General features: G+C 40.5%; 1 protein-coding gene across 1 annotated transcript in view; it reads left to right on the top strand.

Moving 5' to 3' along the window:
• The first annotated feature begins 1,628 nt into the window (after positions 1–1,628).
• KNG1 (kininogen 1) overlaps positions 1,629–24,450 on the top strand; it is a 27,170-nt gene continuing 4,348 nt past the window's right edge. The window contains exons 1-9 of the mRNA XM_027875845.1: positions 1,629–2,068; positions 6,215–6,325; positions 8,006–8,090; positions 14,331–14,503; positions 17,705–17,812; positions 19,317–19,395; positions 20,416–20,567; positions 22,084–22,188; positions 23,035–23,118. Coding sequence (XP_027731646.1) covers positions 1,877–2,068; positions 6,215–6,325; positions 8,006–8,090; positions 14,331–14,503; positions 17,705–17,812; positions 19,317–19,395; positions 20,416–20,567; positions 22,084–22,188; positions 23,035–23,118 — 1,089 coding nt within the window. The 5' untranslated portion in view covers positions 1,629–1,876. The remainder of the gene's footprint in view (positions 2,069–6,214; positions 6,326–8,005; positions 8,091–14,330; positions 14,504–17,704; positions 17,813–19,316; positions 19,396–20,415; positions 20,568–22,083; positions 22,189–23,034; positions 23,119–24,450) is intronic.

Here is a 24,450-nt window from a genome sequence, read left to right as displayed (position 1 = left end):
AGAAAGCCAGGCTGAAAGTGGGGCTCTCGGGCAGGGGAAGATGTTAGAGGTGAGGAGGCACCTCAGGGGTGGACAAGAAAGGGGACAGAGCTACAGCAGCAGTCCCTGCAGGAGGGCTAAGCCTTTCTGGGAGGCCAAGTTGCCACCTCCTCCATCCTGGTGACCTTTATTTTCCTGGGTGTTTGACCCTCCCAAGCTAGTTGGAGGATGGGGGATGGGGGATGGGGCAAGCTGGGAGGCAGGTAGCACCTGGAAGGCTCGGTGACTTCGTCCCTGCTTAACAATGTGATCCTTGTTGGCATGAGTCATGCCACCGAAGATCGCCCCTCTGGAAGGGGGATCCATCTATAGCCCTCCAAGTTGTGCCAAGTTGTCTGGAAGCCAAGAGGCCTGAGTCTTGGTTCCTGTAAGGACGCTGATCTTGGGCCTCTAGAAAAGGACCGGGCTAGACCAGTTAGCCTCTAAGGCCCATTCTGTGAGATTTGGGATCTACTTAACTCTGTCCCAGGTCAGTCTCAGTTTCAGTAAGAGTCCAATGAACCTTCCTGTGTGACCCTGGACAAATCACTTCCTCTCTCTGGGGCCTCAGTTTTTTCTTTCGTAAAATTGAGGACATGTACTGGGTGATCCCTAAGATCCCCTCCAGCTTTAACATGAGATTAGGGAAGAGGGTCTGACTTCAATCCCTCTTTGTATCCCTTCCCCCAGTAGTATCCATCTGTTCATTGGTAGGGCTCATTTTCCACCACTGAAAGTACTAAGACTTTTTGGATGTCAAATATGAGGGGGAAAAGCTAATCCTTAACACTTACAGTATTTTCAGGTTTGTAAAATTCAATACAAGTCACTTTATTTGACCCTCACAATAATGCTATGAAGTAGCCACTGTTATTAGCACAGAGAGGCACTCGTGTCTAAGCAGGATTCAAAGGTCAAGTCCTGTGGACTCCAAGTTCAACATTCTAAGCAGATCAGTTTAAATCAGAAATGGTCCAACGGCCCTGGAGGGGGGGGAGGGGGAGCTCTCTCAGGTCCTCCTGGAAACTCTCTTTCTGCCTCAGGGAGGTGTCTGCTGCATCCTCCCCCAAACCAAAGGGGATGTCTATGTTGTTTGTCCCAGATGCCCAAACGCCCCAGGATGGCTTTCCCCCCAGTGCCTGCAGTGTGGAGGGGGCAGCAGCAGCAGCAGCAGGAGAAGGAAGGGATGTCTCTGTCTTCCTGGCTCCCTTCATAGGGCGATGTTCCTCAATGCAGCCTGAGGTGCGGTCTGCAGGAAGATGTCCTCCAGATGGTCAGTTTATGGGCAGCTCTGCTATGCCCCAGTGGCATGTGTGGCTGACCTGGGGCTACTCACTGAGGAGGTCCCAGCTCTGAGACTGCTTTCTTTTCTTCTCTCCTAAGTCAGTGACCTCCTAGGTCACTGAACCAAAACATTCCCAAAGCTACCAGAATATGTTTCCAAGAGGCTTTCTGGGAACTGGCCCCAACTTAGCAGGGAGTTAGCAGATCCCGTCCCTGAGACAGGACAACAACCTCTGTGTTGCAATGATTTCAACATAAACTGTTTAGCTAAACTGGGGGTGGGGGGGTGGAGCTGGCAGGGGGTGGGTGGGGGTGTTCGTGCTCTCTGAATACCGAAAATTGTGTAGCACCAGGAATCTATCCATGGCAACTGAGTGGAGCAATGAGGCTACTCTTTTGTGGTAATTAAAAAAAAAACAAACAGAAAATACCAGAGGAAGAGGGAGAGGTAGAGAAAGACACACAGAGAGAACGGGAAGAGAAAGAAGACCGGGAGTGGAGAGGATTTATAATCAGTCTTTGCAACCCTGGTGACAGTTCCCTCGGCAGCCAGTGAGGTGGTAAGCAGATCAGAATGGAACTAGCTGTGATCCTCCTGCTTGTGGCCAGCCAGTTGAACGTCCAGGTTGAGTCTCAGGTGAAGGATGTTGCCTGCGATGATAACGATGTCTTCCGAGCCGTGGATGTAGCACTGACGAAATACAATAACCAAAAGTCCTCGGGCCCCCAGTTTGTCCTGTACCGAATAATCACAGCCTCGCTGACGGTGAGTGAGTGACCTTTGTGGCCACATCCTGGGCTCTGTTTGCTGACTGTCCTGTGCCGGTAAGCCAATGCCCAGGGGCTCACTTACTGTCCCTCTGTGGCACCTCCATGCCTCATTCCTCAGCACTTCTCAAAGGAGAGTCCCAATGTCCAACCCACCCATGGCCTCCAGACCCACTCTTCTTTCTGTTGTGGGCATCACCATGCTTCCGTGCACCCAAGTGTAGAAGCTGGGGGTTATTTTCAGCTCCTCGTCTCTCCCTCCATACGCATAGGTAAGCTGTTGCCAAGTCTTGATTCTGCCTCCATAATTTATTGAGTCCATCCCACTCTTTCCACTCACATGGCTACCAGCTGACTTTAGTCCCATATCATCTCTTAGACAGACTGTTGTCAAAGCTACCTAATTGGAATCCTGACTTTCATTCTCTTTCCTCTCCCATGGGTCCCTGCTACCAACATTCTAATCATGGCACTTCCCACCTGAAAGAGTTTTACTAGCTTCCTATTGCCTCTAGGGTGAAATAGAAACTCTTCCGACTGTCATGAAAGCCTCTTCACAATCAATCGAGTTCCAGTCTACCTTTCCAAGTAGATTGTATATTATTCCTTTTTCTTCCCTCAGTGGTGCAGCCAAACTGTCCTACTTGGCTGTTTATCTGGACTTGGCATATCATCCTACTTCCATGACTTTGTACAGGCTGTTTGTCCCGGAATTTCTAGAGTGCTCAGCCTCGTCACCCCTGCCCATCAGAATCCCAAGCTTACTTTTGGGCTTAGCCCATCTGCCGCATCCTATAGGAAGCTTTTCTGGGTCCCCCTAGCTGTTAGTCCTAACAGCCCCCACCCACCCTCACCCCATGATTATGTATAGGTTATCTGTTTATTCCTTCCTGGGAGTGTGTAAACTCCTTAAGGTCAGAGACAGCTTTTCATTTTGTCTTTGAATACCCAGAACATAGCCTCATACATAGTAGCCATTTCATAAATGCTTATTAGACTGTATTGGATCAGATTGGATTGAATTACCATACTGTCGACATCATATGGTGGCTATAATTTAAAAAATATATGTTTTTATTTATTTCATTCAATATTTCCCAATTACACGTAACGAATTTTTAACAATCACTTTGAAAATTTTGAGTTCCAGATTCTCTCCCTCCCTTCTGCCCCTCCCCTCTCCTTGAGGGGGCAAGCAATTTGATATCGATTATATATGTGGTCATGCAAAATATATTTCCGAATTAACCATGTTGCAAAAGAAAACACAAACAAAATAAAACAATAAAAATAAATGAATTTTAAAAAAGCATGTTTCAATCTGTTTTCAGAATTCGATAGTACCTATCGTCTTTCTCTGGAGGTAGACAGCATTTTTTATTGTGGGTCCTTTGGAATTATCTTCAATCATTGTCTTGATCAGAGTAACTAAGTCTTTCACAGTTGATCATCATTACAATATTGCAGTTACTGTATACAATATTCTCCTAGTTTTGTTCATTTCATTTTGCACAAGTTCTGTCCCAAGTTTTTTTGAAATCTGCCTGCTCATCATTATAGCACAATAGTATTCCATCACAATCATGTACCACAATTTGTTCAGCCATTCTGCAATTGATGGACATCTCCTTGATTTCCAATTCTTTTCCATCACAAAAAGAGCTGCTGTAAATATTTTCTCTATATAGATCCTTTCCCTTTTCCTTTAAAAAAATTTCTTTGACTTGTGATGGAAAATGCTATGCACCTCCAGAGAAAGAACTATGAAATCTGAATCCAGATCGAAGCATACAATTTTCTCTTTCTTTTCTTTGTCATGGTTTTCCCCTTTTGTTCTTATTCTTCTTTCACAAAATTACTAAGGTGGAAATACATTTAACATGAATGTACGTGTGTAGCCTGTATCACTGCATGATGTCTTGGGGAGGGAGAAGGGAGGGAGGGATAAAATTTGGAACTCAAAATCTTATAAAAGTGAATATTGAAAACTAAAAACAAATAAATAAAAAGCAGGACGATGAAAACATCTCTTTGGTTTGGTGCTAATACCTACTCCAGGAAGAGCTAAAACAGAGAAAGAAAACTATAGAGCAATATCCCTAATGAATATTGTTGAAAAAATTTAAATAAAATGCTAGCAAAAAGATTATGGCAATATATCTCAAGGGTCATACACTATAATTAGGTGGCATTAATGTTAGGAATGTAGGGCTGGTTCAATATTAAGAAAACCATCAGCATAATTGACAATATCAATAAAAAACCAACAGAAATCTCATGTGATTATCTCATTAGATGCAGGAAAAGATTTTTTGATAAAATATAACACTCATTCCTATTAAAAACACGAAATAGCATAGGAATAAAGGGAGCTTTCCTTAAAATAAATAATAGTACCTATCAAAAACCAGCAAGCATTATCTATAATGAGGATAAGCTAGAAGCCCTTCCCAATAGGATCAGGGGTGAAACAAAGATGCTCATTATCACCAGTATTATTCAATATTGTACTAGGATGTTAGCTTTGGCAGTAAGACAGGAAAAAGAAATTGAAGGAATTAGACTAGGCAATATGGAAACAAAACTATCACTCTTTGCAGATAGTATGATGGTATACTTAGAGAATCCTAAAGAATCAACTAAAAAAACTACTTGAAATAATTAACAACTTCAGCAAAGTTGCAGGATATAAGACAAATCCACATAAATCGTCAATTTTTGAATATATTACCAACAAAGTCCAGCAGCAAGAGATAGAAAGAGAAATTCCATTTAAAATAATGGTAGACAATAAAAAATACTCGGGACTCTACCTGCCAAGAGAAACCCAGGAACTATATGAACACAACTGCAAAACACTTTTTACACAAATAAAGTCAGATCTAAACAATTGGAAAAATATCAGTTGCTCAGGGGTAGGCTGAGTCAATACAATAATAATGACAGTTCCAGTCAAATTAAAGTACTTATTCAGTGCCGTAACAATCAAACTACCAAGATATTTTATAGAGCTAGAAAAACATAACAAAATTCATCTGGGAAAAATAAAAGGTCAAGAATATCAAGGAAATTAAACTGTATTATGAAGTGGCAATCATTAGAACTCTTTGGTGCTGGCTAAGAAATTGAGTGGTGGATCAGTGGACTAGACTAGGTACACAAAACACAGTACTTTGTGTAATCCTTTCTATCTCTTGTTTGGTCATAAATTCTTCCTTTATCCACAGATTCCCTGTCCCAGGTCTTCTCACCACTTCAAACAGATTCTTAAAAAGATCTTTTAAAAGACATTTAGAATGTCTTCCCTCCCCTCCAAAACACTCTAAGAATGCTTTATCAGAGAGTACATCTTCACAGTCACCAAATGACTGAGACATGGAGAGAATCCAAGGTCCCACTTTATTTATCAATCATTGATCTGTTTTTTAAAATGAAAAAAAATTCATTTTTCTAATTGGCACATATTTCATTTCTTTCCTTTCCACCTCCATCACCTTTGGGAGAAAAAAGAAAAAGAAAAACAAAACCCTTGCAACAAATATTCATAGTCAAACCAAATAATAGCATGAGACTTTTAAATCAAATGTGATCAGGGGAATGGATTACAGAGGCAGGATTCATCAGGTGGTGGTTTAGGAACTACAAATGAGGCGGCGTGATATAATGAGATGAGTGATGTGCTGTGAATGATGAGTACTGGAATTCTAGACTTGATCAAACAATCCCTTCCCTTTTTTGAACCTCAATTTCCCCATCTACTAAATGAGATGGTTGAATTATCTGCTTTCTAATTAGATTCAACCAGCTTTTATTAGGTGGTTACTTTGGGCCAGGGACTGTGCAAGGTGCTGGGGATCCAAAGTCAGAAATGAAATGGTCCCTGACCTGCGGGACCTATATTCTGCTGAGGGGAAACAATGTGGGGTCAGGTAAGTACAATACAAGGAATTGAGGAGGGAAGTGGATTAAGGGATTGGGATGGAGTTTTCTTGTTCTATGAATCTAAGACCAGCCAAGACGATTCAATCAAACTTGCAGCAGATGTGTGATGAGACCCTCCTAGTGAAGCCCTAGGGTTGGGGGCTCTTCCAGCTTTGACCTTTTGCTCCACCCCAACATAACGTCCTTTTGCCATTTCCTGTAGGACTCCAATGAGCGCACCTTCACTATAACCTATGAAATCCGAGAAAGCAACTGCATGATTGAGACAGGCAAAAACTGGAAAGAATGTAGCTACAAAGATTCTGCAAAATGGGTAAAGTGTTTTTACTCTCTATCCTTCTTTTCCCTTTGCAATTTACACTTTGGTGAGAGAAGAGAAGAAAACCCTTCTGCTCGGTCTGACAGAGCCCAACAGAAGGAAGAAAGACTTAAAAGGTATTCTAGTGGTCTATTTTCAAAGTTAAATGGAGTTTTTTCTGAGATCAAATAAATATGATGGCTTTTGTTTTATACCATGGTTTTAGGCAGGGATGAAGGGGAAGTGGTGAAGGAGTCAATGTTACAATGATGAGGAAGGCAGGAGATTGAGCTTAGAGGCCAGGAAATCGGTGGCTGCTGCCCAAAGGCCTGATGAGGGCACCAGCTTCTTTCCTTTGCTGGGGATATCTGCAATGCTCAGAGAAAAGCCAAAAAGTAGGACTTTGGGACTAGATTTCTTTCTGGTCTACTATATCACGGTTCAGTGGTGGCCCAGTGGATAGAGCACAGGGCCTCGAGTCAGGAAGACTCATCTTCCTGAGTTCAAATCCAGCCTCAGGCACCTGCTAGCTGTGTGACTCCAGGCAAGTCTCTTAACCCTGTTTGCCTCAGTTTCATCATCTGTAAAATGAGTTGGAGAAAGAAATGACAAACCACTTCAGTATGATGTTTCTACTCTATTGCCTTTCAAATTTGGAGGATACCTAATTTCATTCATGTGGGTCCTCTCTTCACCGACTTCATAGGAGGTCTTGAGTGGTTGGGCTTGAAAAATGAATCACCGTATGATCGGTCTAAGCATCAGCAGATGAGGAGGATGATAGACGATCAGTCCAACCAAACCACAAGTCTATCACTGGGTCTGTATTTGCCATCTTAGTAGGCCTTGCTGAAGTTGAGTTCCACTGGCATAACCTACAATAACCCTGAATCACTAAGCCACCATGATCCAATGGAGAAGCAAGAAGAGAATCTAACAGGTGGAGTCCTAAGGTAGCCCATATCCTGGTTAAGGGGAAATGCTTCCAGAGCTGGGAAGAATCGTGCTCAGAAGTTCACCATTTATAGTAGCTTTCATTCAATACCTCCTCATGATAGAGCAGGATAAGCCCTGGCTCTGGAGTGAGGATCCAGGTTCAAGGCCCCATTATGAAACTTACTTCCATATCTTTGACTTAATTCAATTATCATCTATATACAGATGACCCCCACATTTATATTTCCAGCTCGAGTCTCTCCTCTGAGCTACAGTCCTTCATCACTGGTTGTCTATTAGATACTTCAAACTGGTTTTCCCAGAGACACCTCAAACTTAACACGTCCCAAAATCAAACTCATCAATTCTTCCTTAAAGCCTTCCCTGTTTCTAAGACATCAAGTCTTCAAGATTCATAACTTTGGCGTTATCCTTGACTCCTCGTTGTCCCCTGTTGCCAGACCTTGTTTCTCACTCCTCAACATCTTTTCCATCTGATCCTTTATCTCTGCTCACTCAATTGCCCCCTTCATTCAGAGCTTCCTTATTTCTGGCCTAAATGATTACTTCTTAACTGGCCTCCCTGCCTGAAGTCTCCCACCACTCCAGTCCAACCAATACATTGCTGCCAGTCATCTTCTTTAAGTCCAAATATGACTATGGTACTCCCTCACTCAATCTATGGCCAAAAGATTCTTCTTAATTAAGTGAGTTTCTACATCTATGGCTAAAGATTCGTGGTCCCTTCTTTGTGTTTAGGAGCAAGGAGAATGCACAGCCATACTGAAGAGTCAGAATGGGAAAGAATTCAAAGTCATTGAACAGAATTGCCACATCATTCCAGGTATGTGATTAGCCCAACTGTTCCAAACAGGGCCAATATCACTCTTCCTTATATCGCTCTGCATTAGTGGAGTGCATTGAGGCAACTAGGTGACACAATGGATAGAGTGCCAGGCCTGGAGGCAGGAAGGAATGACATTGTTTTTTTTTTAAATGCACACAAACAAAACCAGTGCAGCTAAAATTAGAAGGAAAGTAGGAAAATTGGAAAAAAATTTTTGCAATAAATTTCTCTGATAAAGATCTTATTTCTAAAATGTTTAGGAAACTGATACAAATTTAAAAGAATAAGAGTCGCCCCCAATTGATAAATGATATGTATATTGATAAAATTGATAAAATTGGTAAAAATTGATAAAAAGATATGTATAGGTAGTTTTCAGAGGAATAAATCCAAGCTATTAATAGAGATATGAAAAGTACTCTAAATCACTAGTAATTAGAGAAAAGCAAATTAAAACAACTCTGAAGTGCTACTTCACAGCCATTAGAGTGGTTAAGATAACAAAAAAGGAAAATGACAAATGCTGAATGGGATGTGGGAAGATAGGTATACAAATGCATTCTTGGTGGAACTAGGAGGTAGCTCAACCATTGTGGAAAGTAATTTAGAGCTATGTCCTCAAAACCATTAAGCTGTACATACCTTAACCTAGTGATACAGTTAAAAGAGGAAAGTGATCCATATTTACAAAATATTTATCACAGCTCTTTTTATGGTGGCAAAGAATTGGAAATTAAGGGGATGCCTATCAATTGGGGAATGACTGAACAAGCTGTGGTTTATGTTTGTGATAGAATACTATTGTGCTATAAGAAATGATAAAGGGGATGTTTTAAAAAAAACAAACCTGGGAAGACCTGTTTGAATAAAGTGAAGCAAGCAGAACCAGGAAAACAAATTCAGCAGTTTGATGATTTTCTCTAGCTTCCTTGAACAGCACGTGTGTAGGAGTGAAGACAATAGATGGTGGGGGCAAGCCAAGACTGAGGCTTGGCAGGTCAAGATTGACAATATGATTAGGGAGCAAAGGATTCCTGAAAAGAAGATAATGTAGAGTTCAACTGGCTCAACAAAGGGTAAAGATGGGGAAAAGAAGTGAGTGTAGCTACAGCCGGGATGATGGCTTGGGAGAGAATTGAGGGGCTGAGGAATTGGGGGTCACAGTGTGGATGAAAAACAGAATTTGTAGTTGCAAGATAAAGAAAGAGGTGGAATGATAGTAGATTGTGATCAAATAAGGCAATTTCAGAGTTCATGAACATGCAAGTAGTATATTTGTGGGTAACGACAAGATCAAGGGAATAACTATCTCTGTGTGTGACCAAAGCAGGGTGGAATACTAGGTCATGTGGAATGAGTCACGTACTATGATGTTGGAGTATTTGAGGGATTATCAATATGTATGTTGAAGTTACCTAGCATTAGGACAGGAATTGGGATAAGAGAAATATTGTGAGCCAAGCATTGAACTCCCTGAACTTATTGGGATAAGAAGGGTAGTATATCTTGGAGATCAGTAGGTAACAGCTACCAAAATTTGGATTGGGTGCTAGATATGAACTGAGTAGACCTCAAAGGAGGAGAGATTGCTGAATGATAGTGGTAGAAAATGGACCTGGAAGTGGCAATGGGGAGCAAAGCATAGTTCTACTCCCCCTTTTTGATCAGTGAGCTGGAGAAATGAGTGAAAATGTAGCCAGTGAATTGTTTTTTAATAATTACAGCTTTGTAGTTTAGTTCAAAATCTGAGAGGTAGGTGCCCTTCCTTCAAACTTTTTTTTCTCATTAATTGCTTATTCTTGAACTTTTTTTCCCACCAGATGAATTTTGTCGTATTTTTTTCTAGCTCTAGAAAGTAATTCCTTGGTAGTTCAATTCATATGGCACCGAATAAGTAAATTAATTTAGGTAGTATTGTTATTTTCATTATATTGTCTTGGTCTACTCATGAACAATTAACATCTCTCCACTTTTTAAGATCTGTCTTTATTTGTGTGAAGAGTATTTTATAATTGTATTCAGATAGTTCCTTAGTGTGTCTTGGCAGTAGGGTCCCAAGTATTTTACACTGTCTGCAATTATTTTAAAAGGTATTTCTCTTTCTGTCTCTTCCTGCTGGGTTTTGTTGATAATATAGAGAAGTGCTGCAACTTTGGTAAGATTTTTAATTTTTTCCACCAGTTTTTTAGTTGACTCTCTAGGGTTCTCTCAGTAAGCCACAACATCATTTGGAAAAGTGATGATTTTGTCTATGCTTATTCTTTCAATTTCTTTTTCTTGTCTTATTGGTATAGCTAGAATTTCTAGAACTATATTGAAAAGTAATGGTGATAATGGCCACCCTTCCTTCACCCTTGATCTTATCAGAAAAGCTTCTAGTTTATTTCCATTACAGATAAGGCTCACTCTTAGTTTTAGATAGGTACTACTTATCAGTTTAAGGCAAGCTCCATTTATTCCTTTGCTTTCTAGTGTTTTTTTTCCCCTTTAAACAGGAATGGATATTTATCTTGTCAAAAGTTTTCCCTTATTTAGTGATAAAATTGTATGATTTTTCTTGTATCTAATATTACTATGGTCAGTGAAATTTACAGTTTTCCAAATAACGAATCAGCTCGGCATTTCCTAGATAAATCTATTCTGGTCATATTGTATAATCTTTAATTTTTGCAACAATATTCATTGGGGAAATTGGTATAGAGTTTTTTTCTCTGGCTTGACTCTTCCTAGTTTAAGTATTAAGACTATATTTGTGTCATAGGAAGAATTTGACAGGATCTTTTCTTTTCCTATTTTTTTTTCAAATAGTAGTATTGGAATTCATTGTTCTTTAATCATTTGATACAGTTCTCTTGTCAATCCATTTGGTTCTTTGCGTTTTCTTTGGGAGTTCATTTATGGTTTATTCAATTTCTTTTTATAAAATAAGGTTATTTAAGTCTTCTATTTTCTGTTCTGTTAACCTGAGAATTTTATATATTTTTAAAATATTCATCAATTTCACTTAGAATGTTTGTTTTATTGACATATAATTGAGCAAAATCATTTCTAATAATTTTTATTTCTTCTTATTTGGTTACAAATTTACCTTTTTATTTTTGATACTGGTAACTTGTTTTTTTTTAACTTTTTAAAAAATAAAGTTAACTAATAGTTTATTTACTTGTTGAGCTTTATTTCCTCCCCCAGTAAAACAGCTTCTATTGTTTTTTTATTATTTGTTTTTTTCTTTCAGTTTTGTTAATCTCTCCTTTGATTTTCAGGATTTCTATTTTTTGCATTCAATTGGGTTTTTTAAAAAATTGTTCAATTTTAAGTTTTTATTTAGTTGCATGACCAATTTATTCATATATTCTCTCTTTCATTGATGAAAATGTTTAAAGAAAAAAAATGTTTCCCCTAAGTACTGTTTTTATTGTACCTTGTAATTTTGGTATATTATCTCATTATCATCATCTTTAATGAAATTATTATTTCTACAGGTTTTTTGACCCACCCAATCTTTAGGATTGCTATTAATCTCTAATTAGTTTTTAATTTTTCTTCAAAAGTGCTATATTAAATATAATTTTATTATATCATGGCCCATCAGAAGTCAAAATAATATTTTTGCTTTTCTGCACTTGTTTGTAAAGTTTTTATGTACTAATATATGGACAATTTTTGTGAAGGTGTCATGTGCAACTGAGAAATAATTATATGCTTTCTATTTGTCTTCAATATTTTCCAAAGGTTTATTATATCTAACTTTTCTGAAATTCTATTCAGGTTCTTAATTTCTTTTTTGTCTGATTTTAGTTAGACTTATCTAGCTTCGAGAAGGGCAAATTGAGGTCTCACATTACTATAGTTTAGTTCTCTCTTTCTTCCTATAACTCATTTAATTTATTCTTTAAGAATTTAGATGCTGTGCCATTTGGTGCATGTATTTTTATTATTGATATTAATCTGTTATCTAGGATGCCTTTCAGCAAAATGCTGTTTCCCTGTTTATCTCTTTTAATTAGGTCTATTTTTTGCTATTACTCTGCCTGAAATCATGATGGCTATTCTACTTTTTTTTTTTTTTACTTGAAGTGAAGCATAAAAAGATTCTGCTCCAGATTCTTCCTTAACTTTATGTGTAGTCTTTCTATTGCAAATGTGGTTTTTTGTAAACAACATGGTTCTGGTTTTTAATTTAGTCTGTTATCCTCTTCCATTTTATGAGTCAGTTGATGCCATTCACACTCATAGCTATGATCATTAATTGTGTTTTTCCCTCCAACTTATTCTCTTATATTTTTCCTTCTCATTTCCTATCTTTTTCAGAATTTATTCTGCTAATAATTAATCCCTCCCTTAATTTACCATCTCTCTGATTCCCCACGTTCCCTTAACCCTTTTCCTTCCTGTTTCCCTATTGGGTGATATGCATTTCTGTACCCAACTCTGTGTGTGGGTGTGTATGTGTGTGTTTTTCTCTTCTTTTGCCAGTTAAGATGAGAGTGAAGTTTAAGCATCTCCCACTCCTTATTACTACTCCATCACTCTCAGCTCCATATAACCCTCTTCTTGTTGATGTTAGTTAATATTTAATTTCTAATTTGGTCTCTGGTTCTAAGAGATCTGGGCAGTTTTCTTTTATGATTTCTTGAAATGTCTTTTTTGTTCATGGCTTTAAGGTAGTCTAATGATTCTTAAATTATCTCTTCTCAATTTGTTTTTCAGTTCACTTGTTTTTGCTATGAGATACCTAACCTTTTCTGCTATGTTTTCAGTTTTTTAAACTTTGTTTTAATATTTCTTTATATCTCTTGGAGTCATTAGCTTCTATTTGATTAATTCTAATTTTCAGGTAGTTTTTTTTCATTGTGCAGATTTTGTATCTCTTATTCCAAGCTATTAATTGTTTTCCCATATTTGTCTTCCATAGGTTTCATTTATTTCCCCGTTTTAACCTGTAGTACTGTCATTTTGTTTTAAAATAATTTTAGCTCTTTAAACAACTCTTGTCTTATCTCTTCTAGGAATTCTGGTTGGACTGGTGTCCAAGGTGTGTTCTTCTTTGAAGCTTTGCTTGTATATATTTTGAAATCATTCTTCTTTTGATTCCCTTTCACCATAAAAGCACTTTACGATGGGATTCTCTCTTTTTTATTTTGCTCATTATTCCAACACACTTTCTGACTATAAACTTTATTTTGGGGCCAGGATCTGTGCACTTCTGGGGGCAATGAATGAGCTGAGTTGTTTTTTTCCTTGTGGGTCCTTCTGCTTTCTTGGGGCTATTGAGTGTTGTGTTATTTCAAGATCTTACAAATGGCTTAGACTGAAAACCTGCAGTCTTTATGTTCGCAGAATAGCATTTTTCAAAATTGCCCTTGCTTTGCAAGTTTCAGGACCAGATTTAGGTCTAAGCAACATACCTGTGAGCTTGCTCCTGGATGGAAGTTCCAATAGTTCCAGTAGACTGCTGCTAGATTCAGTCACTACCATTAACCAGGAAACTCAGCAAGTTCAGAGGAACAGAAATGAGGAGTCTCCTTTGGTCTGGGATTCTTGACCTGATCATTCCTTTACAGACTTCAGACTCTTATGGAGGCCAGAACGTAGGCTGTGCTCTGCTCCTGGGGTCAGAGCCAAACAGCTACTATTTGCTTTTAAACAGACTCCTTGCTCTGTACATAGCTCAGGGCCTGCCTCTACTCCTCTCTACCACCCCTAGGAAAAGATCCTCTATTCAATCTTCCTAGGATCTGTGATAGGATACTCGGATTTGGGTAGAGAATGACATCTCTGCCAATTGGCATCTGTTCCCTCATCCTGCGCTAGTTTGGGGAGTCTCTGAAACTTCTTTCTGCCCCAGTTCCTTTTGCCCTAGTCCTCACGGTTTCAATTCTCTTTCAGTCCCTAGGTGCTAGATTCTCTAAGTTCCATATTTCTGGCCAGATCCCAGCCCCAGTGTCCACAGACTTTTCTATCTCTCTAGGCTGACCTGGGCTATGATTTTTCCATTTTTTATTTCCTGGTGGGACTTAGTTTGGTAGATCTTTAACTAGATCTTTGTGTAGAAGGTGTGTTGTAGTGTCTTCAGTATCCTCCTGGTACTGCACCATCTTAGCTTCCCTTTGTTGACTGACTCCTGACTGGTAATTATACCTCTGCCTATGTATCTGCAAGCCAGAAGCTGACAATGGTTTCCTACCGACTTTGTTAAGGTTAAGTCTCTTGTGTTTTTCTCCTCTTTCAATAAAGCTCACGATGTAGTGGTGGCAGTTCATAGACCATGCCTTGGATGTTTCAATCTCATATCAACCAACCATTCAGATTTGGAAGCGATTTTGAAACATGCTCTTCAATCTTTTAATGAAAAATCTAAGCATGAATACCTCTTTGACCTTAAAGAAGTCATGAATGCCTCGAGACAGGTTTGGATGTCATTTACTTCTTCTCTTCATACAGTTTTCATACACATATTTTAATAAAATATTTTACTAATAAGTAATCAACTAATAAATAAAATATTTCCATAAAATAAATGATAGGTGGATAATAGATTAATAATGATATTTTATAATAAAGCATATATCTATTTTATACATACAGGTGTGAACATTTATATGCATACAACATACAGATGTATATATGTACATACATGAATATATCTGTATTATATTAATTTTATAATTGATATATAATCTAGACAAAAATGTATGTCTGTACATAAAATGTATAGGTAATATTATATATGTATGTATAGGTAATGTATGTAACATACAATACATGTAATCTACATGTTGTGATATGTGTCCTAACATGTCCTAACATCTGCATACTTACATAGAGGGGCAGCAGAACATAGTGGATATATAGCCAAGATTGGGCTAGAACAATCTGAGTTTTAGTCCTGCCCCTTACTCAAACTGACTGTGTAAGTCACTTAACTTCTCAGTGATTCAGGCAGCTCTCTAAGGCACAGAAAGGAGGCTGATCTGCCGGGGTTCATATATCTACATTTATGTTCTTTAAGAACCTATACCTGGATGGGTGTAAGAGTAGGATGCTGATTGAGTCAATCAATTAACTCACCTCATTCCAACTTAAAGTGAGCTATAAGGTACTAGATACCTTAATGAAGCAATAACAGGTCTCCATCAACAAACCAATCAAAAACTTTAGGTTGAATGTGAAAGGGGGATAAACCGGAGTGACTGTTGATAGGAAGAATGTTAGGACTAACTGAGGTAACTTAGGCACTCCCCATGGGTCTTCGATAACATAAAAGTCCAGTGTAAAACTAAGAGAACGAGATTCTGAGTCAAGAGAGATTTGGAGGGCAGGACAGAAAGGAAGGTGTAGGGACATCTGCAGCTGAGCCAGAAATAACAGGCAGTCCAGGGGCAACTGGTGAAAAGAGAAAGGGAAAGTAAGATCAAGCTATGGCAGAGAAGGGAAAGATGAAATAAGATCCTGTGCCTTTAGGAATCTTGGAGCAGAACAGCCAGGCCGATGCCACCCAGCATGTGAACTGACCTCTTCAAGAACTGAGCGAGTTCCAGGAAAAGGTCTTCAACTTCTCTCATTGCTTGTTTTTAACAGGCACTGTAAAATCCTCTGTTGATTCTCTATGCAGGTAGTTCTAGTACTCTCAATTTTTTCCTCAATCACAAAGAAGGTTAACAAGAGATACATCTAAGTATAAATGAAAACACAGAGCCAAGTTTCTTTACCTGAGAGATTCCTGATATCAATGAAGTTTCTGGTTCAGGTCTTTTCCTTGCCTACTCTGTGCCAGCTGCTAAGGATTAGAAAAACAAAAGTCCCTATCCTCAAGGATCTTACAGTCTAATAGATGAGACACCATATGTAAGAATAAGTAAATGCAAAACACCTCCACAGCAGATTTGAGGTAACCTTGGAGGATCAAGCTTCAGTAATTGGCAGGGACCAGCAAAGACCCCATAGGAGAGATGCCTGATGAACATCATTATGCTGCAGCATTATGCCAAGGAAGACTTGCTATCATAGATAACACTGAGAAAAAGTGTGACTGGAACAGAAGGTGGGGAAGTCATGGCCAAGGGAGAGCCAGAGGTAATAGACAAGCATCCCCAAGTGTGACCCGATCCCAAGGGAATGGTCAAAAGAGCTCAGGGAAGGCTTCCACTGGGTTGGGTGGATTCTCCATGGAAGGATGTGGACAAGATGCTCCTGGAGAAGAGGGAGTGCCTGGGCTCCATTTGTGCCATTGATGGGATGGGGATAGTGGTGTGGAGATATCAATAGGATGTGCAGCTATACGTATACACATGTATATATATGCACATGTATATGTATGTACATACAAATACAATAATAACATGCAAATTTAATGTTTTAATAACATGCAAATTTAGTGTTTTAATAATACCTAAATTTCAGATTTGCAAAGCATTTTCTGTATGTTATCTCATTTGGTCCTCACAGCAACCCTGGGATGTTAAGTGCTATTATTACCCCCGTTCGGGGCATATGAAGAAAGGCAGGCTGAGAGACTCCAAGTGACTTGACCAGGGTCACCCAGCTGCTAAGTGTCTTAGGCAAAATTTGAATTTGGGTCTTCCTGATTTCTATTCACTGAGCCACCTAGCTGCCTTTTAAAGGTCTTGCAGGATGTCTCTGTGTCACAGATGCATGGATCACTGCATTTCCCCTTCATGTCTTAAAAAAACCACTTCAGGGCTGTTGGTAAGTTACTACTTACCCACTGGTATCCTTGGTACATTGCTCAGTGCCTGGCTGCTAGTAGACACCTAATAAAATATTTGTTGATTGATTTCCCCAAGAATAGGACAAAAAGGCATTCCTTGCTGTTCTGATTCTCTGTCCTCCCTCCCCCCTCCCCTATCACATACTTTTAAAATCTCTTATCATGCTCTATTTTGTATTTCCATGATTAGTGCATGGGCTTTGTCCCATTGACTGAAGTGTAAGTCTCTGAGGGAGGGGATGGTGATACTGCTTTTTGTATCTCCTGGCACATCACCAATCCTGTGCATATGAGAGAGACAACATCACCTAGTAAAGAGAGAATCAGCCGTGGTGTCAGGAAGATGTGGGTTCAAGTCCTGACTCTCACTCTTGCTGGATGTGTGATCCTGGGTGAGTCACTTAACCTTCCAAGTGTTATAAGCAGCTCTCCAAGTCTCTAAGTGACAGAGTAGGTACTCATCTGCACTGTGTAGGGGCTCTCCTTACTTCCTATACCAATGAAGTCAGAGGTCTAGTCCAGAAAAAAATAGAGGGTAGGGGAAAGAGCGCTGGCCTGAATCTCAGGAGGCCTGGGTTCAGATCCTGATACCCATACACTGTGTGGCCAAGGGCATGTGGTTTACCTCTCTGTGCCTCTGTTTCATCATCCATAAGATGGGAATGATAACTGGCAGCACCTCACACCCAGGGTCATTGTAAGGAGAATGTGTTGCAAACTGAGAAGTTTTGCAGTAATCTGAGCAATTAGTCTATTAGGTTGGATTGGCTACAAATTCAGTAACAAACAATTCAGTTTAAATGCACACTGGATTCAAGGCTCCTTCGTTATGGAGCTCTGCCAAATAATACAATTTCCTTTCAAATTCCTCTTATTGTAGGTAGTCAATGGGTGGAATTATAAGGTCCAGTATTCAATCATGCAGACTGATTGCTCAAAGAAGGAGGATGGACAATTAAGTGCCAAATGCAAGCCTGTGCCTCAAGGGGTAAGTGATGCTAACATGAACATTTCCAAAAGAATCTTCTGGGTCACTGCAAGACAAAATGCACCATCTGTGTCCTTCAAACTCAACTCTTCAACTCGATGAGTTATAGGATTGGGAATTGTCCAGTTGGATGCTGCATATCATGCCCCTGCTTGCTACCATTACCCCAGTAGCCAGTAGCCAATGGCACAAACAGATCATCTTATCTTTATTATAACTCAAAGTGCATAGTTGGGTGTACCAACTTGGATCACTTTTCTCCAGATATGCGGTTCTCAAAGTGTGGTCTGGGGAACCTTTCAGGACAGAGAACTGGGGTCCCATGAGTTCTACCAAAGCTTGAGGACTTTGAGAGAAGAAACTGGGAGCCAGAGGAGCAGGATGGATCTACCCAGAAGTAAGGGAGGAGAGGGAGAGAGAGAAGAAGGGAAAGAGGAAGAAAGGAAGGAAGGAAGGGAGGGAGGGAGGGAGGGAGGGAGGGAGGGAGAAGGGAGGAAGGACTAAGGGAGAGAGGGAAGGATGTTTATTTGAGTCAGTGCTTGTCTCTTTCTGAAATGTTAGTTCCAAAGGTGAATCTTGGAGTAGAGCCCCAGCATGCATTCTTCTGTGAGACAGCTTCTAGCTCCTGTAAATGAGGATCACAATGGAGGAGCTTTGTGTCATGGGGATCCTCCTCTTTTTCTCCCTTTCTATTTCTCTGTCTGTCTGTCTGTCTGTCTCTCTCTATCTGTCTCTCCCTTTCTCTCTCTCTCTCTCTCTCTCTCTCTCTCTCTCTCTCTCTCTCTCTCCCCCCTCTCTCCCTCTTTCTCCTCTCCTGTCTGTCACTTTCTTCTCTCTTCTCTTTCTGTCTCTCTGTCTCTCTCTCTTCTTCCCTCTCTCCCTCCCTTCCCCGGAGTCTTTTAAGCATCCATGAGGTTGAATAGTATAAACTAGAGCCCATCTCAAATCATTCAGATGCAGTATGATCTTTTAAGATTTCTTCTAGTCCCAGGATCTACAAAAGAAACCCAGGGTTTATGGCTCATTAGCAGTACAGTGAACAGAAAGAAGGACCTGGAAATAGAGGAACCTGGGTTCAAATCCTGATTACTTCCACTTATTTCCTGAGCAACCTCAGTCAAGTCACCTAACTAACCACTTTGGGCATTTGTTTTCTCACTTGTAACATGAAGGAGTTGGCCTAGATGATTTCAAGGGTCTCTTCTGGTTCTAAATCGATGACCTGTTGGGCCTCAGTTTCTTCCTCTGTAAAACAAGGGGGTTGGACTAGAAGATCTCTGACGTCCATGTCCACGGATTTTTGACCACTCTCCCAGATTGGGTGGTTCTCTATTACTCGGCTTCATCTTTCTTTACCCTGGGGTGGAGCCTGCAGCTTTCTCTCAGCACTACAGAGACTCGGGGCAGTTTGCTCTAGTGACAAGTTTGTCTGAGTTCATCCCTGGACCCAGCAGATAAACACTGTTCTCTCTGTCGAGCTTTCTCTTTCCTTCTTTCCTTCCAGGAGATAAGTGTCTGCAGCGATTTCACCCACGTAGATCCCCAAATGAAAATCAGTATTGTCTCCCAGGTGTGCAACCCACGTAAGTGACAGCCCTCTTGATAGTCACTGGCTTTGACCCTTACGTCTTTTATAAGAGGAGGAGGCCACGAGATGAAAAGGTACCTCGCTGAGACAGTAACATACGGGACTTCTGAAATGGAGGAGGAACAAAGCCTCAGGATGCTAACCAAGAGCTCGCCTCTGACTCTGGGGCAGCCTGTGAGCCCACATTCTCCCAAACATAGCCCAAAGCAAGCCCCAGAGCCTCCTGAGCCCACAGACCAGCCAAAATCCTGTGTGAGAGCAAGGGACCTTCCCCTCAGCAGAGCAGAAAAGCGCTGCATTTGGAGGCAGAGAATCTGGGTTCAAATTCCACCTTGGTCATTTACTGCCTCTGTGATCCTGGACAAATCTCTTGAATTTCTCCATCTGTAAAATGAGGGTTGGACTGGATAGCCTCCGAGCTTTCTCCCTTCCATCTTTAGTTTCATGGCTTGAAGTTCCTAGTTGTCTGAGCACTTGCAATTTACCATTAGAGATTTATTCCTTTAGCTTAATTGTTGGGTCTTTCCACTAGATCCTCCTTTAAAATCCAGATGCTCCTGGGAGAGGCAACAAAATGATTCACTATAAGATGTGGACAGATCAAATTAACAAACATTTATTTACAATCTCAGACTCACAGGGTCTCAGAGTGGGGAGGGAGCTCTGAGATGTCTAGGCCAACCCATGCAAGGCACAAGTGAAAGCATCCCTCCACAACATCCCTGACCAGGGGACATCTATAAAGCCCTCACTATGTGCCAAGCATGGTGCTGGGGATAAAAAAACGCATGGAGGGAGTAGGGTTTAAGTACACTGAAGGACAGGTAGAAGGAAAGTGCAGCCAGGGCTGGTGGGATGCCCCCTCCCAGACAAATTTTACCAACTTGACAAGTTTACTAACCAGGAAGTTCCAGTCTACTCCATTGGGTTTCAGTAGGGGGTAAATTCCCCCTGCTCATTGAATGCTTGTACTAATCAGAAGTCTCATATTCTAAAGTGAACTCTTGCCTTCCAGGGAGTGACTCAGGATCTTCTGTGACCCAAAAGATGTCTATCTACAGCCCAGAGCTGAATGAGCCTTTGAGATATTCCCTGGAAAAAATTAACTCTGAGAGTAAAAATAACTTCTATTTCAAGATGGACACCATTCAGAAAGCAGAATCCCTGGTTTGTGAATGAGTCTTTTGACATCAGCAGGCTTGCGGGTGGTAATTAGCCATCACTTCTGGATTTCATCATGATTTAGGTCCTAAAGCTTTGATTTGATTCTACTGGATTCAAAGAGATGTCTTTTGCTGTCATGGCCCTGGTTTTGCCACAGGCATTCAGGGGTTCCTTTACATTTATGGGGGACCAGTAAAAGTCATTTCTCTCCTTTGACTCTTCTTGCTTCCCTCATCTGCAACATGAGGTTAGACCAGGTGACCTCCCTTACTGGTCTAAATCTAGTTTCCAAGGATCAACTCCTGTCTGTGGTTATCCATGTCCTCTCTGGGTTGAAGGGAGTAGGTGTTAGCATTCCTAAGAATTTCAGGATGATATCCCCTCCCCTGCTCCCAAGCTTCACTCCCAAGTGAGCATGGGAAACCAAGCTAACTCCACAAACATTCATTAAGTGCCTATGCTATGACAGGGATTGTACTTGGCAGCAGGCTATGAGAAACAAACAAAGGTTGGCAGGTCTGGGTCCCTGCCCTCAAGGAACTTCTACATTCCATCAGGGATGGGGCGATATCACAGAGGAGGGAATACAAAATAAGTCCTAGAGTTCCAGGGGATGGGCAGTAACAGTGCGAAGAACTGGGGACATCAGAAAAGGCATCATGGGGTCCAGGGCAATTGGACAGGGCTTGAAGAGAAGCCCGGCATCCTGCACCATAGAGGTGACAAGGATGTACATGCCAGTCACTCTTCTAAGTGACTTAGTACAACACTGACATTACTTTCCTCATACAAATATGAAGTCATCAGCCAAATGAAGGCAGATCCTTCTCTCCTTATTCACCCGAAGACGTGTTTCAGACATGAGAATTTCACCCCTAGGCATCTTCTCCTCATCCCTGTGGTCATATGGCTGAGTTAGAAGTTCACCCAAACATGAGGTCTGCATGTCACATATTGATAATGATTAATAATAGGTAGCATTGACATAGTGTTTAAGGTTTGCCAAGAGCATCAAAATATTATCTCCCTGGATCCTCACAACAGCCCTGGGAAGCAGATGCTATCATTACCCCCATTTTCCAGATGAGAAAGCAGAGGCAGACAGAGGTTAATTGACTTGTGCAGGGTCTGGGAAGTGTTTGAGGTTGGATTTAAACTCAGTGTAAATCCAGCTCCAATGGTCTATTCATTGGGCCACTGAGCTGCTTCATATATACATATACATATACATATACATATACACATACATATATATATATACACATATACATACACACACACATATATATACATATATATACATGTATAACATTTTCTAACTATATACATACACATATGTGTATCTCTATATGCCATACATATATACATACACACACACACACACACACATACGTAATTTTTCCCCCCTTGCCCAAACTCTTTGGATAATTTTCTACTTAGGATGCTGCCTTAGAAATGCTAGAAGTAAGATGCTTGGGATGAAAGCAGAAACACAAACTGCTTCCTGTTGACTTTGCAGGTGGGACCTGAACCCAAATATATCATTGAATTTCTCATCAAAGAAACTGAATGCTCTAAAGAGAAAGACAAGTATTCTGAAGACTGTACATTTAAGGAGCTAGGGGTAAGTCACTAGGGAATCAATTATCTATGATCTGAGGGAGGCCAGAGTCCATTATCCAAGGGTCCTCACTCAGGGCCAGAAGTTCTTAATCTAGGGTCCATAAATTTGTTTTTAAACCATTTTAATAATACTACTTCATATAATCTGCATTTTATTTATGCATTTAAAGACATAATTCAGAGGAGCTGATAGGCTTTAAGGCTGACAAAAGGGTCGAGGACACATAAAAGGTTCTGAGCACACTGGTCTTGACCTTAGTACCATTATAAGAAAATTAGTTCAAGCTTTTTTCTTGTCGGATAATACAGAGAAAATTAGTGATGTGATGGGAATTTAATCCGATCCAACCAATATCAGGGTACCTACTATGTGCCAGGTACTTGATACTAAGAATTCAGAGACCAAGAACAAAAAAATCCATCCCTGCCTTCAAGGAGCTGCCACTCTCCAGAGGAGGTACATGGACAGAGAGAAGTAGATAGCATATAAGTTGTGAAGGAGTGGGACAGAGAAGCACAAGAGCTAGGGGCATCAAAGAAGTCTAGAAAGAACCAAAATCTGGTTCTGCTTTGCTGCTAATTCTCTATAACCTCGGGCAAATTGCTTTATCTCCATGGGCAGTAGTATCCTCATCTATAAATGAAGGGGTCAGCCTCCATGGTCTCTGCAGTCCCTTTCACTTCCTAGGATCCTATTTGTATGCAGTAAGTTAGGGGTAAGAGGCTAAGTCCGCATACCAGAGTATGTCCAGAGGGCGATGGGACATGTTGGGCTGGAGTGAAGGATACTGAAGCAGCTCGGGGCTAGCCTACAGATCGCTCATTTCACTTTTGTTTTTCTGGACAGGATGGTTTGAAATGTGTAGCGAATATCCCCATGGAGGACGAGGGTACATTTAACCCTACAGTTCACTGCGAGCAGCCAACAGAGGTAGAGTCCTGCCTTTCTCTGTCTAGTTCATGTACTGATGTTTCATGAAATGAGCGAGAACCACTTTCTGATCCAAGTGAAGCAAAACGTCAGCTTGGATGCTTCCAAGGAGTTATTAGTAAAGAGATCAACTCAGTCACCCTGCACTGGTCCACACCCCAAAACATGCACACACAGACAAGCATACATACTCCTTCTTAGGCAAGTCACTTCTTCTCCAGACTTCCCAATGATTTATGGTCTGTCTGTGTCCAAATGTGTACTTATGAACCCCATGTGTGCAAATATGTATTTCTGAAGAAATTATGTTTTTGTCATTGAACTTGTCCTGTATCCCAGTCCAAAAAGATTCTCTCTCCAGATATCTCTATATTAATATCTCTAGATATATTTCTGTATCTCTATCTATCTGTCTATCTATCTATCTATCTATCTACTCTCTCTCTCTCTCTCTCTCTCTCTCTCTCTCTCTCTCTTCAGTCTATAAAACCCGTTGAAACTTTTGGTTCAATTCAATACTATGAAGAGAATTTTTATTTACCCTCAAGGTAATTGTAAGGCCCTGAAGGTCTTTAAGCTATGGAGGGACATAAATTAATCAAGGAAGTAGCTATTTTGATCTACTGGTTTCCAGGTACTGTTCTAGGTGCTGATTTTACAAATACAGCAAGTCAGACCTGTATCTTAGCAAGATTATTTGAGTATATGGTGGATACCAGATAGATGGAGGATGGAGGAAAGAGGATGGAGGTGAAAAGACAGTTGGATGGCTCAGTGGCTAGAATTCTGGGCTTGGCATCAGGAAAAGCTTAGTTCAAATCTTTCCTCAGACACTTAGTTGTGTGATCCTGAGTCCAAATCTCTGTGCTTCAGTTTCCTTATCTGTAATGAAAGGGATGGACTCAGTGGCCTCTAGGTTCCTTGTCAGTTTTAATTCTATGCTCCTATGAGACCAACTGGAAAACTATTACAATAGTCTAGGTGAGTGGTGATGGGGGCCTGAATGATGAGGGTGGCCCTAGGAATGGAGTTAAGTAAATCGGTATTTGAGGACTTGGAAACTGATTGAAATTTGGGGTTGAGGGGTAGGAGAGAGCACCAGAGGCTGATTATCAGGAGATAAGGATGATTCCCAGATTTTGAACCTGGCTTATTGGGAGGCTACCGGTGCCCTCAACAGAAGTAAGAAAAGGGTCAGGTTCATTCTATTTTGGATGTGCTAGGTTTGAGTTGCCATCAACAGATGCAGGTGGAGATACTGAGCAGGCAGTGGAAGAGGCAAGCCTAGGGAGAAGGAGAGAGAGAGAGAGAGAGAGAGAGAGAGAGAGAGAG

Source organism: Vombatus ursinus, unplaced genomic scaffold (assembly GCF_900497805.2).
Source record: "Vombatus ursinus unplaced genomic scaffold, bare-nosed wombat genome assembly UNPS02014810.1, whole genome shotgun sequence".
Taxonomy (NCBI): Eukaryota; Metazoa; Chordata; class Mammalia; order Diprotodontia; family Vombatidae; genus Vombatus; species Vombatus ursinus.
Note: the sequence above shows the minus strand (reverse complement) of the source record. Positions and strands in the feature narration are given on the sequence as shown.